Here is a 16547-nt window from a genome sequence, read left to right on the forward strand (position 1 = left end):
GCAGAGTGTATCCTACTTGTAATAAAAGGAGATATAACAATTAAATTTGACAACATTCTTCTAAACAGACGCAGCTTGCATAGAGCTCAAAACCATATTAATATTCTGTGCGGCAGTGTTTTTTTTTTTTTTAGTTTACGCACCCTTTTGTGAGACAGCTAGATGCTTATCTCGTATGAGAATAAAAACGGTAATGTGGCATAACCACATTTCTTTTATGTAAGCCAAATACCTCAAACGTGAAAATGAGATAACCGCTTAGTTTTTTATCGCTTAAACATAGACCAGCACCCGTCGAGATCCCTGTTCGGATCGGTCACGGTCTCTGCCCGCTCGGCTTTGGTGACAGTGTCGCCACGCATGTATCTTATTTTCGCTGCCAGATCCCATCACGGTGAGTGTTTAAATACCACTGTCTTGTGCTGTGTACAGCATGTAGTTGCCTTCCATCCGAGTGCAATGGATCTAAAATACACCACTGTCGCATTGGCCAAGTTTTTAAGACACGTCGAGCGGGCCCAAATCTTATAGTGCGCTGCCACTAAGGTGATTTCTGCGATCACTGCATGGTCCCTGGCCTCGAACCGAAAGAGCAATGAAACGCGACGTGATCGCCCACATGCTTCGATTTCGCCAATTTAGCTAAAGCGAACTTTTTCGCTCATCGTAGAACTGAAGCATTTATGTATCCACAGATCTTTGATTCAGGCGCGTGTAGTTTTCTGCTGTTGTTGAAAATTGGGCCCGTTGTCACTCCACGGCAGCCCTCACCACTCGGAGGAAGCGCAGAAGGCTAGACAATCCTCATCCATATGGCCATAATGGTGTGTTGCAACATTCCACATTCGGCTCAGTTTAACCTGATATCCTAAAAGGCCGAACTTGAGAAATATCTCGAGGATACCCGAATTCACTCAGCGCCACCACCCCTTGCGATCCAGGCGGGTAGCCTGCCTGTGTAGGATACAATCTACATGTCGAGAGCAAATGTTCGTAAAGGTAGCGAACAAGGAGCACATAGAAAAGGCCCGATTTCTTCGTGATCCAGTCAACTACATGGCTATTGAGACAGGCTGTGTGAGTGATGTGGGCAGCTCATTTTGCTTTTTTTTAATAAAAAGTTCTCTAAAACGATGCAGCCAGCCTCTCGATGGGAAACTTGGCTGCCGAGGCTGACACCGCTGCTCGAACCTGTAATAGAGAGAACGAAGAGGTTTAGGAGTTTGATGGACTACAGGTGAATTTAACCGTTCGTTATGAAAACGTAGTAAAGAGAATTACTCTGAAGGTTGAGATCAGAGTGCATGTTTTCTTTCGGAAACAGCTACTTTCGCGCGGACGCTACTCATACAGAAAATGTCGGCCGTTACACAAATCAAGCGTCGTGAACTAGTAAATATAAGTCGGTCGACGTTCGCGCGGAACCATCAATGGTGCACCTACGTAACTCAACTGATCCGCTTCCGAACGTTAAAATCACCTCACTAAGCATATAACTCCTCAAAAGCATTGTCAGCGCTAAAACCCCATATCGGCTCCACATGACTCATCGGCGTTCAGTTCTCTGTTTTCGTTAGTCCATGTACTGTCTACGTGACCCGAAAGGTATACGGGAGCGGGGGAAAGGAAGCTATTCTTACGCCATAAATCTTCATAAGCGCCTATGCCAAGACATTCATGGGACAGAAACCACTGAGGAGACGTGGCGGGATTGAGAAAAAGAAAGGAGGTCATGCGCCAATGTTTAGTCCCTGTCGATGCGGTCGCTTGAGATCAGCACCGCTCCACCCAACTATCCCGTCCTGGAGCTGCCAGTAAATCCAGCCGTGTCTTTTTGGGTCGCACAGCCTACAGGCACAACAGCGGAGGGTGGCGTACCGGCTTAGTCGAGCAGCTTGATTAGCAGCAGGATGAGCTTGAGACGCCCCAATGGCGCGTACGGGCCGTCTACGTTGAACTCCGTGGCCTGGTTGGCCAGCGCCGGCACGTTGGGAAAAGCGTGCTCGAAGGCGTCCAGTTCAGCCCTCGCCTCGTCCTGGTTTCGAGGGAAGGCCACCGCGATGGTGTTGGCAGTGGGGCCGAAGCCTTCGCTCAGGTTGCGCATGAACTGCTGCAGATTGCCGGGCGGCATGCTGCTGTACATGGCCGCCGAAGTGACCTGAGTGCAACACACAGCGTTTAGAGATACCCTCTGCACTTGCTTATTCTCGGAACAATTTTCAGCACGAATGGCTGCAGCTAACAACAAAACGCCGAGCGTTTTACATATCATTGATATTGAAGTCATTTCAGAAAAATCGAAAAGGGGGTGGGGGGTGGGGGGGGGGGATATCAATACCGGCAGAAAAAATATAACTGACCCTGTATTTTGCTTTTATTTGTGCTTAACCGCCTCTACGCCTATATCTAGCCAAGAAATACTGACCAATCGAAAACCCACAATTTCGACAGAAATTTCTGAGGACATTAAATTGAATTTCAGCCTGTTGCTTGGCTGAGACTTTTTGCTTAGCGTGCCCTATAGGCTACTCGAACGCGCATTTAAAGTGGGGTGAGGCTGAACCTAACTGCAGAGTGTATCCTAGTTGTAATAAAAGAAGATATAACTATTACATTTATTTATTTATTTATTTTATTTTGATATACTGTCAACCCCAATTGGGTTTTTACAGAAGTGGACATGAACTGCATGACATGGACAGAATTGCTGATGTGGCAGATTCAATATGGAAAACCTTCATAGAATCGCACAAAGAACACCAAAAAAGCAGTTATACAATAGAAAGCATATATCACCGGAGCTTTCACACAAATTCAGACAGCTTCATGACAACAAAGTAGGTTCGGCAAGCTCTAAGAACTTTTGGACTGTATAGGTTGCCTTACAACTGAGGCGTCAAGTGCATTCCAATCGCGCACTGTTTGCGGAAAAAACGAAAAGTAAAAAGTGATGTTGCTACAGAAAAATTCCTCAAGAAAGAGGGGATGTTTATGACGTGTTATTCTGAACTAGCTTTTTTTCACCAAGTCTTCGGGGTTAATCTTGTATGAATTGTGTAGCATGTAGGTATAAGAATTTCAGGCGATGCAGTCTTGACCGGCTAGATAAAGGGTGAAGCCCCACACGATGTAAAAGTTCAGTCGGTGAATCTGTCCGTCTGTAACAGTTATAGATGAATCGCACAGCTTTTCGCTACACACTTTCGATTATGTTTATGCAGCCTGTTGTGTAGGGAAACCGTACGATATTGCCGTATTCTAGCATTGGGCGGATAAGCGTAGTGTATGCCTGGAGCTTTATTCCGGAAGGCGAATTATTTAAGGCACGTTTAAGGAAAAAGAGCTTGTTAATGCCTTTTTCTACTACATACTGCACGTGCATTGTCCAGTTTAAGTCTGATGTGATAAGGATGCCAAGATATCGGTATTCTGTTACAGCTCGTAGTACAGTGGTGTCGGAGCCGTAGGTGAACTTAAGTGGGAATTTTTTCATTGTGACGGACATAGAAACTGTCTTTTCTTTGTTAATTACCATGTTCCAGTCTTCACACAAATGAAAGACATTGTTTAATGCCCTGTTTAGTTTGACCTGGTCCGACGGGTGTCTAACTTAATGGTAGAGAACGCAGTCGTCTGCAAATAGTCTCATTTTTAAGTCAGTTTGGTTGGTTATGTCGTTAATGAATAGCAAAAATAATAGAGGTGCCAGCACAGATCCTTGGGGGACTCCCGATACTACTGGAATGATGTCAGAGATATGTCCGTCGAGATGAACTAATTGGTAACGGTCCGTTAAATAATTGCTAATCCATTTGGTCATGTGACCATCACCAATTAAATGCTCGAGTTTATAGATCAGTTTCCTGTGTGATACCCGGTCGAACGCTTTAGAGAAGTCTAGGAAAATTATGTCATATTGAGACTGATTATTTATACCCTATGCAAAATTTTTTATGAATTCAACAAGTTGTGTAATAGTCTATAGCCCACTAGCCCGGTGCATAAATCACCTGATTTATGCACCGGTATTACTTTGGCGATTTTCCACTCACAGGGAATTCGACAGTCGCGGATTGACTTCTAAAACAAGAGACAAAGATATTTACTACAGGGTTCAGCGTAACGCTTCAGAAAACTATTGGGTATATTATCCGGTCCGTTACTTTTCTTTTCGTCCATGTTTAGGAGCAACGATAGCACGCCCGCCTCAGAAATTTCAGGAGTGCCAACAAGTTTCCCATGGTGATATTGTTGTGGCACAGTGTGGATAACATCGTCATTATCAACGGTAAACACTGACTGAAAATATTTATTGAACGTGTCGGCTTCAAGTTTCCCGTCTAGTGATGACATCGGAATACTTGACTGTCGCTTTGTGCTCAAGTATCGCCAAAATTTCCTCGGGGAAGTTGTAATAAAGTTGGTTATGCAGTATTACAGTAATGTTCTTTTGCACTTCGCGTTGAATTTTTTAAGTTGAGTATTAAGTGAATTTAGGCGAGAGCGGTAGTCGGGCATAGTTTGAAACTTTACTGCGCTGTCCGAGCTTTTTAATCTTCCGTTTGATATGAATTATTTGGCGTGTGATCCAGGGATTCCGTTTATGAACAACTTTTTGCACTGTGGGGACGAAACTTTCAATGCAATGCATAACAGTATTCCTGAAACGCAGCCAGACGTTATCGACACCTGATTGCTCATCCCGACATAGATCGGAGAAATTCCCATACTCATGAACGAGATAAGTCATGATGGCATCATCGTTAGCTCTATTGAAAGCAAGGATACGTACGATGTGGACGGACAAGGTCAGGTATAGGCAGCTTACAAAGTGTTAATTCGTGATCTGATAGCCCTTGAAGTGTTTCAGTTGTTATGCTACCGCTTAAAAAGTGATCGCTAACGAAAATTAGGCCTAAAATTAAGCTGCTTTGGTTGTAAACTGGGGTCGGCGTGTTGACAATCTGCGTAAGGTTGAATGTAAACAAGTAAACAAGAAGTCGATCATTGAATTGCCTGCGGCAGTTCCAGGACTAAGAGACCTCCAGTTAACGTCTGGTAGGTTAAAGTCGCCAGCCATGATAATCTTGCTGCTGGAAGCATGACGAAGCAAGTAGTCGAATAACGGGTCTAAGTACAAAGCATCACAATTAGGAGGCCTGTAGACAGCTCCAATGTGAACAAAGCCATCGGTTACATGGATCTTGCACCACACAGACAACACCCGGGATGTCTGGCATGACGGAATATACTATCGCTTGTTTAAAAAGAATGGTCTATCCCTGCGAATAACTGTATAGCCGGGTGGGAAAATTTCACAGTCTGAAATACAAGGGTGAAGCCACGTCTCGGTGATGGTCACGACATCAGGTTCAAAGGCTAGTAGCGTGGCCTCAAGTTCAGGCACTTTATTTACTAGACTGCGGGCATTGAAGTTAAGAAAGGTTATCGATTTCTGCTCCTGGTGATTCAGGGTTCGGGTTAAGGCGTTTCGTTTTTTGTTTCTATTTCGACAATGTCATTGCGGTCATCATCCCAAGCAAACAGTTGCCCATTTATTCGAACCTTATCGTAGGTTAGGAATACTTTTTCCTTGCGGTCACGGTTTTCTTTTGTGCGGTCCCAGATTTTTTTCCTGATGTCACGAATAGCACGTGAAAAATCTTCACTGACAGAGAAGCCGGAGCCTTCCAGTTTAGAGCACTGCTTAAAGATGCTGACCTTATCGCGATAATCGAGAAGTTTCATGATTACAGGTCTGCTTTCTGTTGGATCTGATTTTCCAGTTCAGTGGGTCCTCTCGATTCCTGAAATGTTAAGCCCTAGCAATCTCTCGAAGACGTTCTCTTTTACAGGTGTAGCAAAGTTTCAGTCGTTTCATTTGTTTCTTCTTGAATGCCGTACACAATAATGTTTGATCGGCGGCTTCTGTTTTCCAGTTCATCAATTTTTTTTGGTCATGGCTGCAAGGTTCTTCTCTAACTCAGCTACTCTTTTTGTGCAAGCTGAGACTTGCTTTTCGAGCCCAGTTAGTTTTTCAAGTTTCTTGTCGATTGCATTTAGTTTCTGATTAGTGACTGTTTTCTCTGTCTTGATTTCTCGAATATCGTCCGCGATGGCCCTCAGCTGGTCGGTAAGCGTAGAGTCCTCAGGGCCGGGGTTTGATTCCACATCACCTCCCAGTAACAAAAGAAACGCAGTGAAATACGAATGTACAAGAGCACATCTGCAACTGGCCGTGGGCACGGCAGCAATATTAAGCAAACATTGTTACTACGAAATGATTTGCCGTAGTGTTTCCTCACCTGAACGAGAAACAGGAAAGGGTTGGAAAACTGCATCTTGGCGCAGCCGCCGTGCCCACTGCCGAGTAGACGATCGGTGCCTTCATTTATACGGACAAATGTCGGTGCCGCTGGCGATGGACATTCTTCTTCTAAACAGACGCAGCTTGCATAGAGCTCAAAACTATATTAATATTCTGTGCGGCAGTGTTTATTTCTTTTTTTTATTTTTTAGTTTACGCACCCTTTTATGAGACAGCTAGATGCTTATCTCGTATGAGAATAAAAACAGTAATTTGACATAACCACATTTTTTTTTCGATGTAATGCACATCCCGCAAACCTGAAAATGAGATAACCGCTTAGTTTTTTTTATCCGTTCAAACTTAAGCGGGTTTTAATATCTGCGTCAGGTTGATTTCCCATGGTAGCTTGAGACTGCATTCTAATGAGTATGCGTCAGATAACGGAGGCACGAATCGAGGTATTAGGGGAACAGCAAGGTGCATGCACACGCACGGGAATAAGCAAGGGCACCCACAGACGGGAGCCATTCAAGCTATGGCCTTGTGCTTTTAACGATGATGAGTTAGTGTCCTTTCCATTTTGTTTTTTTTATTTGAGAAGACCTCTGCCAACTTCCCGCCTCAATGTTTTAGGTTCACTGTAGCAGAGATATATCATTGCATCGTCGGTGATGGAGCTAATGATGCTGTCGTTAACGACGGAGGATCTCAACCCGTAAAAATGGGTTCAGGTCTTCGGTACAAAAGTAACAGACCCCCCCCGCCATTCGTCCAAGTTCTTAACCGCACTGCACAGCACGTGGGCACCACTTAGCGGTGGGCTTCTGCTGTCGAGGCACGCACAGCGTTCATGCGGTGCGACATGATTAAGAACTTAGAGGGAGAGGGGGGGGGGGGGGGGTAGTTCTGTCACTTTTTCTGTCAATAGTACAGCAGCACAATCCGGCTGGCTCATTAATTTTTTGATATCAGATTTGAGCACAGAATTTTGAGCTTTATTGAACGCTTTGCATTCTCACTGGTATCGCAAAAATAAGATTATGGATGAGCTTTCCACAACAGCAAAATGTGACTGAGTTTCGGTTTCTAGATTGGGCTCATTAAAAGAAAAAAGCTCCTCAATAGTTAAAACTTTTTTCTTTCCTAGTTCGGGTATATAAAATAGCCACCTATGAACCATAAAGAGCCATGTGGAAACTATACAGCCCGGCAGACATGTTCTCCCAAAGTGATATCGACAGCTCAGTTTTCCCTTGTCCTTCTAGGCTCAATCCCTCCGGGACGCCCCCAAATCCAACCAAGACCGCAGAAGTATATTGTTTAGGCAGATGGGGAGAAACTTCGCGAATGCAGGTGCTTCAAAATTCTCTTAATGCTCGGCGAAGCAGGCAAGCATTTTGGTATCCAAAGCGCGTTCAAAGAACGGATGCGTTGTATTGATGGCTACCTTGTATTTATCCACTGCGTCACATATAGTAGGCCTTCGCGTGTGACAAAGCGTTGGTGTCTAACATGTGGCCATTTGCGAGCCCCCGTTGTCGCACTTTCAGATTACCACGCGATTATACACTGTAGCCCACACTATAAAAGAGCAGGAAATGCGACACGGTTCGTTTGCGAGTCCTGAGCAGGCTGCAGAAATTCCAAGTAAATAATTACACACGACTGCGTAAAATCGGCGACAGAGACATCCAGGTAATCCACCTTAATTATACAGGTACGGCCGCGGCCCCGTGACAACAAAACTGCCAACACTTGGGCTGTTCTCCTACTTGTAAATACAGTGCACCGAATTGGGGAACTGGCACCAGCGGCAAGTTCACTGTCGTACAGTGCAGATGTACACTGTCTTCTAGTAAGCGATGCGCGTCACAGAGAGGCGACACACTCAACCACCTGCGCGCTGCACTATATTATGACTGTGCCTGCTCCTGTACGTACAAGAGATTTCCTTTTAAGCCATGTACGAGTAGCATATCTTTGAATTCCAAAGCTGTATAGACATGTGAGGGCGAGAAACCATTCACATGATCAAAGGATGGACATGGTCCCCATCCTCAAGTCACACACATTTACTCACCACCAAACCTGGTCGACTTAACGCTTCTTTTTTAGAAATTTGACTTTTGACAAATACGGTACATGGCTACACCAAAGGTATATTCTTGTTACCATATCCCAAATGTTAGGTTTCTTAAAGACCATTTTGTAGTAGCGCGTTCAAGCTAGAGAGGATTCCTTCAATTCCGACTAGTACCAGTTGCAACGGTTGCAGATAGAGAGCCGCAAAGGAGTACACAGCCCCGCCAGTGGCTTTACCTGGATTGTCTTGTGTGTGGCCTCCTCTGTGAAGTGGGAGGTGGCCGCGTTGCCATCCGGGCTGGGCTCTGCCGACACGTGCAATGCCTGGAACATAAGCACGCCCGGCAGGACGTTGTGGAAGACTGCGCCAGCGTTGCCCACGGACGGCAAGCGGGGACGCGGCCACACTAGGGGCTCCGATGCGGCTACCGCGGGCACCCCCGCTGGAGGGCCAGCAGCGGCGCCGACAGGTCCCGCGGAAGAAGTCGCCGCTGGAGATTCGCCGCTGTCGTCGGAGAACCCCTGCTGCTGGGGAGACGATGGGCTGCGACAGTTTCGAGGTGGGGAAAAGGAAGCGTTAGCTCGCCTATTCACAAGAATGTCCGGCACCAACGAAGAATGCGGTTATACACAACAGAGCGAAGCCCTGAAGGGGACAGTTGAGATTGACGTGGCATGATCAAACAAAACTTATAATGTGAAGAGCACTTATTAGGCGCCCGACTTCATATGTGTTGTTCGCGTATGTTCTTTATCGCCTTCAGATTAGATATATAAACATGTAGCTATTGCCAAGGGAGTTCACGGGGCTGATGACTATGAAAATCGTCGCAAACGACGTCACACCAAGTACGCGGTCAACATCCAGCCGCCCGTCCGCGTATTGAGAAAAGCGGCGAGACAAAAACCGCATATTTTAAAAGAGTAACGCTTCTTGCAGTTGCCTTGTGGGCGTCTGCAGGTATCTTTACCTACACTGGTTGAGACGTCGGTAAGCAGTTGCGACAAACGCATAGATCCCGGCAGCCGACAGTTGAACACATCAGCTTTTAGTTTAGCGAACCGCAACGCATACTCTAGATATTTGCTTTTATTTCGCGGGATAGAAGTATATCTCTGCTGAATCGTTCTCCTGTTGCGGCAGAGAGAATCACTTGCAGTCTTCGAAAACCTGGGTTGTTCGTGTGTGTTTGCTTTTAAAACACGCTGCAGGTAAGCTGGAGCTACCGTCTCCTTCTTGCTCCTTGCAGTACAAATTGAGTCCGCGAGTTCCGTTTCGACACGTCACGCGTGTCTAACTGTGGGCTCGATGGGCACGCGGGAATTCGTTGGAGCCGCATCGTCAAATTTATATCTTAAGAACCTACGCCCGTCACAAGCAACTTCAAGAGTCAAGACCTGGATGGAAGCTTGCCTGTATGATCAGAAATGGTTATCCGCTGAAATGAAGAAGCATGTCACTGACCAACCATGAAAAAAAAAAAAAAGGAAACATGTCTCGAAATTTATAACGGTATCTTCTTCACAAAATATCTATTAATGACTGGGCCTAGATGCCATGGGGATTTCCTTCTTTTGTGGTCTAGATGTGTATGGATTCGATCAAAAGGAGCGTCGTCAGGTTCATTTCTTAGAATAAGATATAGGTGTCGCTCCGGTCAAAACTCGGTGGCCAGTTTCGCGTGCGTGGTCTGCAAGCGCATTCGAGTTAATTCGCACCAAGTGGATTATCCCTATCCTTCTCCAGAATTTCGCCGTGTCACCAATGTAACGTGCATGATTACAATACAGTCGTGGTATCTAGCAGATAACTCCTCGAAAGTGCTCATATTTGGTAATGAGCCTTCAATGTCTATTGGATGAATGTTAATGACGTGGGCCACGGGCAGATCGATCTCGAGGACACATAAGAAAAGGCTTCACTGATGGCACACAGGTATGAAATGATCGGTCGCGCGCGAAAAGTCCTGCTGTGAGTGTTCACCGGATGCACACCTCGAGCAAAACGAAACAAAAAAACGGCCAGCTTGCAGCGAATCCGCTCTAGTTGGACTCGAGCAAATCATCTATTTTGATTAATGATATCAACTTTAAACCGCATCCTTCTGATTCATATACTACATCCAGACAGCCCAACAAAGTAAAAGCGAGGGCCCCATTCCCAAGCCCATGCACCCAATCATGACGCCGTATTTTTCTCACGTGAATACGTCACCGCACCTGCCCCTTTTATGTTTCATGTATTGTCATTGACTACAGCTTCATTTCAGCAGCTTCCTTCAGCCTTGACAATGATCATGTGTACTGGTTGCTTGTGATTTTAATTGGGAAAGCTAATGCACCACAAGCACCTAACAGGCAACCAATTGCGAGAAAAATCGACTACAATGTACTTGGGATGACCGCAATCTGCACCCACACCGGCTCCATGCTCATAGCCGTAACCCTATTGATTTCCGCAATCCGACAACATCTTCTGGTACAGGGATGGCCACAGGCCCAAAAAGCTACGGCCTCCGGACATCTAAAAAATGTGCCACAAGGGACCAGAACTGCAAGCATCTCTCGCAGGGTGACTGAAGGGAAATTTGGATCAGCAAGTGAGGAAGGTTAAATGCCCGAAACTGACGGCTCCCTTCACATGTCGCCATTTTAATGCGAAAGCATTATTTCGCTGTGTTGACAGATTACAGTCCGAAGACCGCGTCCGCAGACCATGCCAGCAAAATTGTGTCCGCAGCAGTTTGAGTAATTGAGAAGTGTTAGAGGCAAATGAGTGGTGCCAATCGATAGAGGGTGACGTAATGTTGTGCCCGAAAAAATAATTAGGCCAATAAGTTACTTATTTAAAAATGTAAAAGTAAAGGCGAAAAAGTCTCATTAGTCGATGGCTTGGCGCCACATTTGAATGTATCAAATACTAAAATGGTTCATTAAATCAGTCAATTAAGGTGACGTCAAGGATGTGACGTCACGCAACCTGAAGTTGAGCCAAAAAGAGCATAGGAAGGGATTGGCACGCAATTATAAAGTATCAAAAACTAAAGTAGTTAGTTAAGGCAGTCAATTAGGGTAATATCAAGGATGTGACGTCACGCAACCGGAAGTAGAGCCGAAAAAGAGCATAGGAAGGGATTGGTGCGCAATTTGAAATTACTGAAGGCAAGACCTAAATGGGTAAACAAAAAGTGAATTAATGTGACGTCAAGGATGTGACGTCACGCAACCGGAAGTAGAGCCGAGAAGAGGAATAGGAAGGGATTGGCACGCAATTTGAAAGTACCAGACTAAAATGGGCAAACAAGAAGTGAATTAATGTGGCGTAGAGGATGTGACGTCCCGCAACCGGAAGTAGAGCCGAAAAAAGGCATAGGAAGGGATTGACGCTCAATTTAAAAGAACCAAAGACTACAGTAGGTCATTAAGGCAGTCAGTTAGGGTGACGTCAAGGATGTGACGTCACGCAACCGGAAGTAGAGTCAAAAAAGGGCATAGGAAGAGATTGGCGCGCAATATGAAAGTACCGAAGACTTAAATGGGCAAACAAGAAGTGAATTAATATGACGTAGAGGATTGACGTCATGCAACCGCAAGTAGAGTCGAAAAAGGGCATAGGAAGGGATTGGTGCGCAATTTTAAAGTACCAAAGACTAAAATGGGTAACAAGAAATGGATTAAGCCACTAGAAGCAACTAGAAGCAACCAGAAGCAACCAACAGCAGCATCCGTGCTTTCGCATTACTCCAAGGCAGATTCTGCAGTGCTCTATTTTTATTTTTATTTTTTTTGCTACTTGTACTTTCTAGAAGTAAATCACACCACTGAAAAGAAGAGTCTGCCTACGCCATTGTCTCTTCTAGTCCACATTATTGAGTTACGATCGCATTCCAGCCTCCTCGTATTCCAGCTTCCTCGAAAGTTCCGCATACTGCGACTGCAACCATATACGAATTCAGGCAGCCGTGAAACGATCCACGCGTCCAACGGCCGAGAGCTTAAATTCCCCTTAAAAGCATTGCGACACGCGGACATCGCACGAAGCTCTCGGGCTTTCCGAGAACCGATACCATAGGTCGGCCGCTGTTACCGGGGCCCGTACACCGCTGGCAGCCGGCGTAACGCGAGCCGTGCGCTGCTCGGCTTCTTTGCTTCATCGCCAGAACCATGTACTCTGCGGCCACCGGAGAGCTGGCTCGATCACGCGCCGAATAGGGAAAATACCTTAACACTATGCAGGGGATCTGGTTCTCTATTCACCGAATATTCCAATACCGGGTATTATTTTCTTGGCAAGCAATAGCTATCGCTCTTTGGCAAATATATTTTATGCGTATTGGTAAAAACTGAGGTGTCAGAACGGTCTAATTTGAACCATGCGTTTCTTAGGCATCTTTCGGTGAAAAATAGGGAGTTCATCAAAGTTCTTCGATTCAATGTCTCTCATTACCCTCCAAATGCGCCTTTGCATGTGGGCCGGATTCAGTTGGCCATGCGACCAACACTGAGCTGAGCCAGCACGGCGATTGCTTCAGTTCCACGTTCCTTTTTTATTATTATTATTATTTTGCGTGTTCTCCGGGTTTCGGACAGCCTCTATCGGCAGTAAACAAATCGATAAAGCAGCGGGACTTCAGTACACTTGACCATCGGTATCAAACACCCACCGGGCTGCGAGGGTGGCGTCCGGCGGCGGCTGCTGACCATCAGAACCGTCTGTGTCCTCAAGCGAGGAGAACCCGCGAGGTAGCTCTTCGGTACGGAAGAGGAACTCGCCGAAGATACCCTCGTGCGAGCCTTCCTCACTGTCAGCTTCCGGACCGCGTACGAGTTCGAGCTTAAAATACACGACCACGGAATCCGGAGGCAGCAGCTGACGCAGGCTCTCCACCACTGCACGAAAAGTCGCATGTGATTATACGGCATTGGCATTGCTTGAGAACCAGCTAGCTCTCATAACTACAGAACATATCTACCTCGCTGCTTTATCACGACTTCAGATCATCGAAAGCGCGTGTCTTTAGTCTGTAGTCTTGTTTTTACCATAGTGCACCTATAATGGCTAGCTTTAAGGGAGCTGATATCGCGCGCACTGTGCGCACGACGACGAAGTGAGTTCTGTTCGCTAGGTATGACTACGGGACATTTAGACTCACACAGGGGGGGGGGGGGGGGGGGGCATTTGATAATTTTGTGATATTTCGAACTGATGACTCCCTCTCTCTCTCATCGAGATCATTAGATGTCGTGCCTTGTAACTGTAACCCTTGCTGATTTGTTTATTCTCGGTTGCGTATTTTCGAGCTGTGTCCGTATGCCAGTGATGACACGGTAGGCATGCCCTGCAGCGATGTGCGGCAGGACATGATTTCGCACCTCCAACGCAAGATGGCTATGTTAGACCCGTGTTGTGGTCAATGACTTATTTACCCGATTTTTTATTACCTCTCGATGACTCAGCGGGTCTGAGAACCATGCTCGGTCAAACTAGCGACCATATCCAAAGTGCGCATGTCACTAAGTGAGCTTCTGAATGGATTGCTACCTAATCACTCTCTGTATGACCTGGAATATACGTATACCATTCGCATCATGGCCGCCTTTGTACACAGTGGCCTTAGGCGTACCTCTCTTGTCCTCGTTGAGGTCTGCGTGGCACGAGATGAACACAAGGGATGGTAGCATCCCGGCCATCCGGGCAATGTTGCGGAACCTTACGAACTTGGTGCAGAATATATCCACGCAGGAGTGCAGGCTGGGCACCGGTGGCATAGCGTGAAGTTCCTCCGGGTCCTGCGCATACACGACAGCACTCGCATCAGCACAGGGCAAGGGGCACTCTGCCGCAGACGTAACGCGGTTCCAGCAGCTCGCGACAATTCGTCACGTTCAACAAGTCAAATATTCGCTCACCCTAACGCATCTTGCTCAATACAGCCCTGAAGCTCAAGACGCGGTTTAGGGAAGAAAGTGATCATTCCATTAAACTCATAAGCGGGGCAACCATTTGCAGACTACCAGAAACTGGCCACAGTCGATCGATTGCAGTATACTCGATGAACTCTCCCCTAGACTTCGCCATCCAAGCACACTAAAGGCCCGTTGACAGTTCTATCATTTACGGCAGTATTGGCATAAGATTTAATTCAGCATTTAGAATTGAACAGTCCCTAGGCCGCATTGACGCTTCCCGCTCAATGTGCACGCGCTTTGCGATATAACAGTCATAGATTTGGAGTGACTATTGCCAGAACTACACTCTGTGTGCATATGTCACCACTAAAACTTGTGAATGCGCGCTCCGTAATCACCGAAACTGTAGCCCTGAACCCCGCGTACTCGTGCTAGGCCTATACTCGTCGAGGAGTGGGCCAACAATTCGGCGCCGACTGAAATTTCGGGCCAAGGGCATTGCTGATGAGAAGGGCAAACATATAAAATGTAATTGCTTGTTTTCCTTTTTCTAACAGGGTTAAGTTGCAGACCGCAGCTGTTCAGGCCTTTAAGTCATCGGGTGTCAAGTTCTCGCTCGGTCTCCCATCTGACCAAAACCAAAACAAATCAGGCGACCGTCCACTGATCAGTTTCGTCGGCTTCGCAGGGCCGAAAACCTCACACTACGGCGATAGGCGACCGTTGGTGGTTCTGGCGTCATCGCCGGTGTAATGCGACAGATCAATGCGTCGATAAGCTAAGAAACCTATTGCGCAGCCCACTGACTGTGAGCGTGCCTTATGTTCAAGAAAGCATACCTTACTGTATATCGATTTTGTGAGGTAACATCTTCACGCACTTCTGCATGAGGAACAAACCCTGTGTCAGTGGTCCACAAAAGAAAATGAGACGTGTCTTATATTGCAGCCTGCGTTGCAGACCACGCCCTGCCGCCTATTCTTCAGTGATGCACACGAGCATTTCAAAATGGCGGTCGCTCTCGGTGGTAAGAGTTTCCCGATTCCGATTTCTATCGCTTTCTATTTCTATCGATTTCTATCATATATATATATATATATATATATATATATATATATATATATATATATATATATATATATATATATATATATATATATATATATATATATATATATAATATGCAACGCGCGCTAGGCACTAAAATTTGAGAGTAGAATCCCAGACCAGTATATTACTGACAGAAGTATAAAACAGCAATACACCGAACGACCCTGTCATCCCCCTTTAGCTCCACATCCAAGAGTACTGAAACGCTGGGTTCCGGCCTATCTGACCCCCTCCCCCCTTTCCCCTCCATCTCAATGGCGAAGTAAGAGTTGGCAGCGAGTTACCGGTTGACCGGCTTTGGTGACGCAGGGAACGGTGAACCGGTTAGACCTCAAGAAGTAGCGCTTTCCCAAAACAGAAAAAACGAGGGCCTCACCCGCGCGCAGCAGACGGAGACGGAGATCAGTTTCCTGCGCAGAAGCGACAGGGCCACCGACTGCCACATCCGGTTCACTTCGGCACACGTGAACAGGTCCTCCGTGTCCAGGTGGCCGAGGATGCCCTCGACCACGAAATTCTTGGACACGATGCTGCCAACGTCCATGGTGAGCGCCCTGGTGCGGCTCCAGCAGCCCTAGCCGCAGCGACCGGCTGGTGGAACGTTCCAGAAGGCCTCCTGACTGCGCTGCCCGAGCGCACGCGCTGGCGATGCGCTCAAATTGCTCTTCGTTCTCTTCTGCTTCTCTTCCATGACATAACAGCATTGATCAACTCGGCACACGTTGAGTAGAAAAAAGAAAGAAGATTCTACAGCTCACGATTTCAATAAAGAGGTTTGCCGATGGAGAGAAAATGTCGCTAGCAAAGCTAAAGAAACGAAATTATGCATAGCCTTTGCCAAATTTTTAAGCCAAGTGACTTCCTTTGGTCTGCATCGCGTGGATCGTAATGCTTCCCCGCTTTGCACATCTTCTGAAGGCAAGAAAAGTGTTCTTCCTGTCCCCTCCAACGGGTAGAAATGTAACGGCGCTACCGCCGGCCCCAACGGTACCTTCGTCACCGGCCAAGACGAAGTTATCGCCACGAGCCGTAGATCGAACGTTCGTACACAAAATAGTGGCCCCAGAAACCGAGCCAGGCAGCAGCACCACGTACATGATCAGTCCGCTCCGCCGGCTGACCAGCCACAGCAACC

At 46.6% G+C, this 16547-nt stretch overlaps 1 protein-coding gene and 1 pseudogene across 1 annotated transcript; both read right to left on the minus strand.

Annotated features, from left to right (window-relative positions):
* Positions 1-1882: 1882 nt before the first annotated feature.
* Positions 1883-15959, minus strand: LOC146172173 (uncharacterized). The gene is made up of 5 exons (XM_084585992.1): positions 15789-15959; positions 14017-14182; positions 13057-13282; positions 8630-8936; positions 1883-2158 (listed from the first exon to the last, which is right to left on the minus strand). Exons 1-5 carry the CDS (start codon positions 15954-15956, stop codon positions 1883-1885), a joined length of 1143 nt encoding a protein of 380 aa, XP_084442118.1. The 5' UTR covers positions 15957-15959.
* LOC146172174 (uncharacterized) lies at positions 5482-8454 on the minus strand (annotated as a pseudogene).
* Positions 15960-16547: the final 588 nt, after the last annotated feature.

The sequence above is a fragment of the Amblyomma maculatum genome, unplaced genomic scaffold (genome assembly GCF_055883805.1).
Source record: "Amblyomma maculatum isolate TAMU_Amacu unplaced genomic scaffold, ASM5588380v1 scaffold_13, whole genome shotgun sequence".
NCBI classification, from domain to species: domain Eukaryota; kingdom Metazoa; phylum Arthropoda; class Arachnida; order Ixodida; family Ixodidae; genus Amblyomma; species Amblyomma maculatum.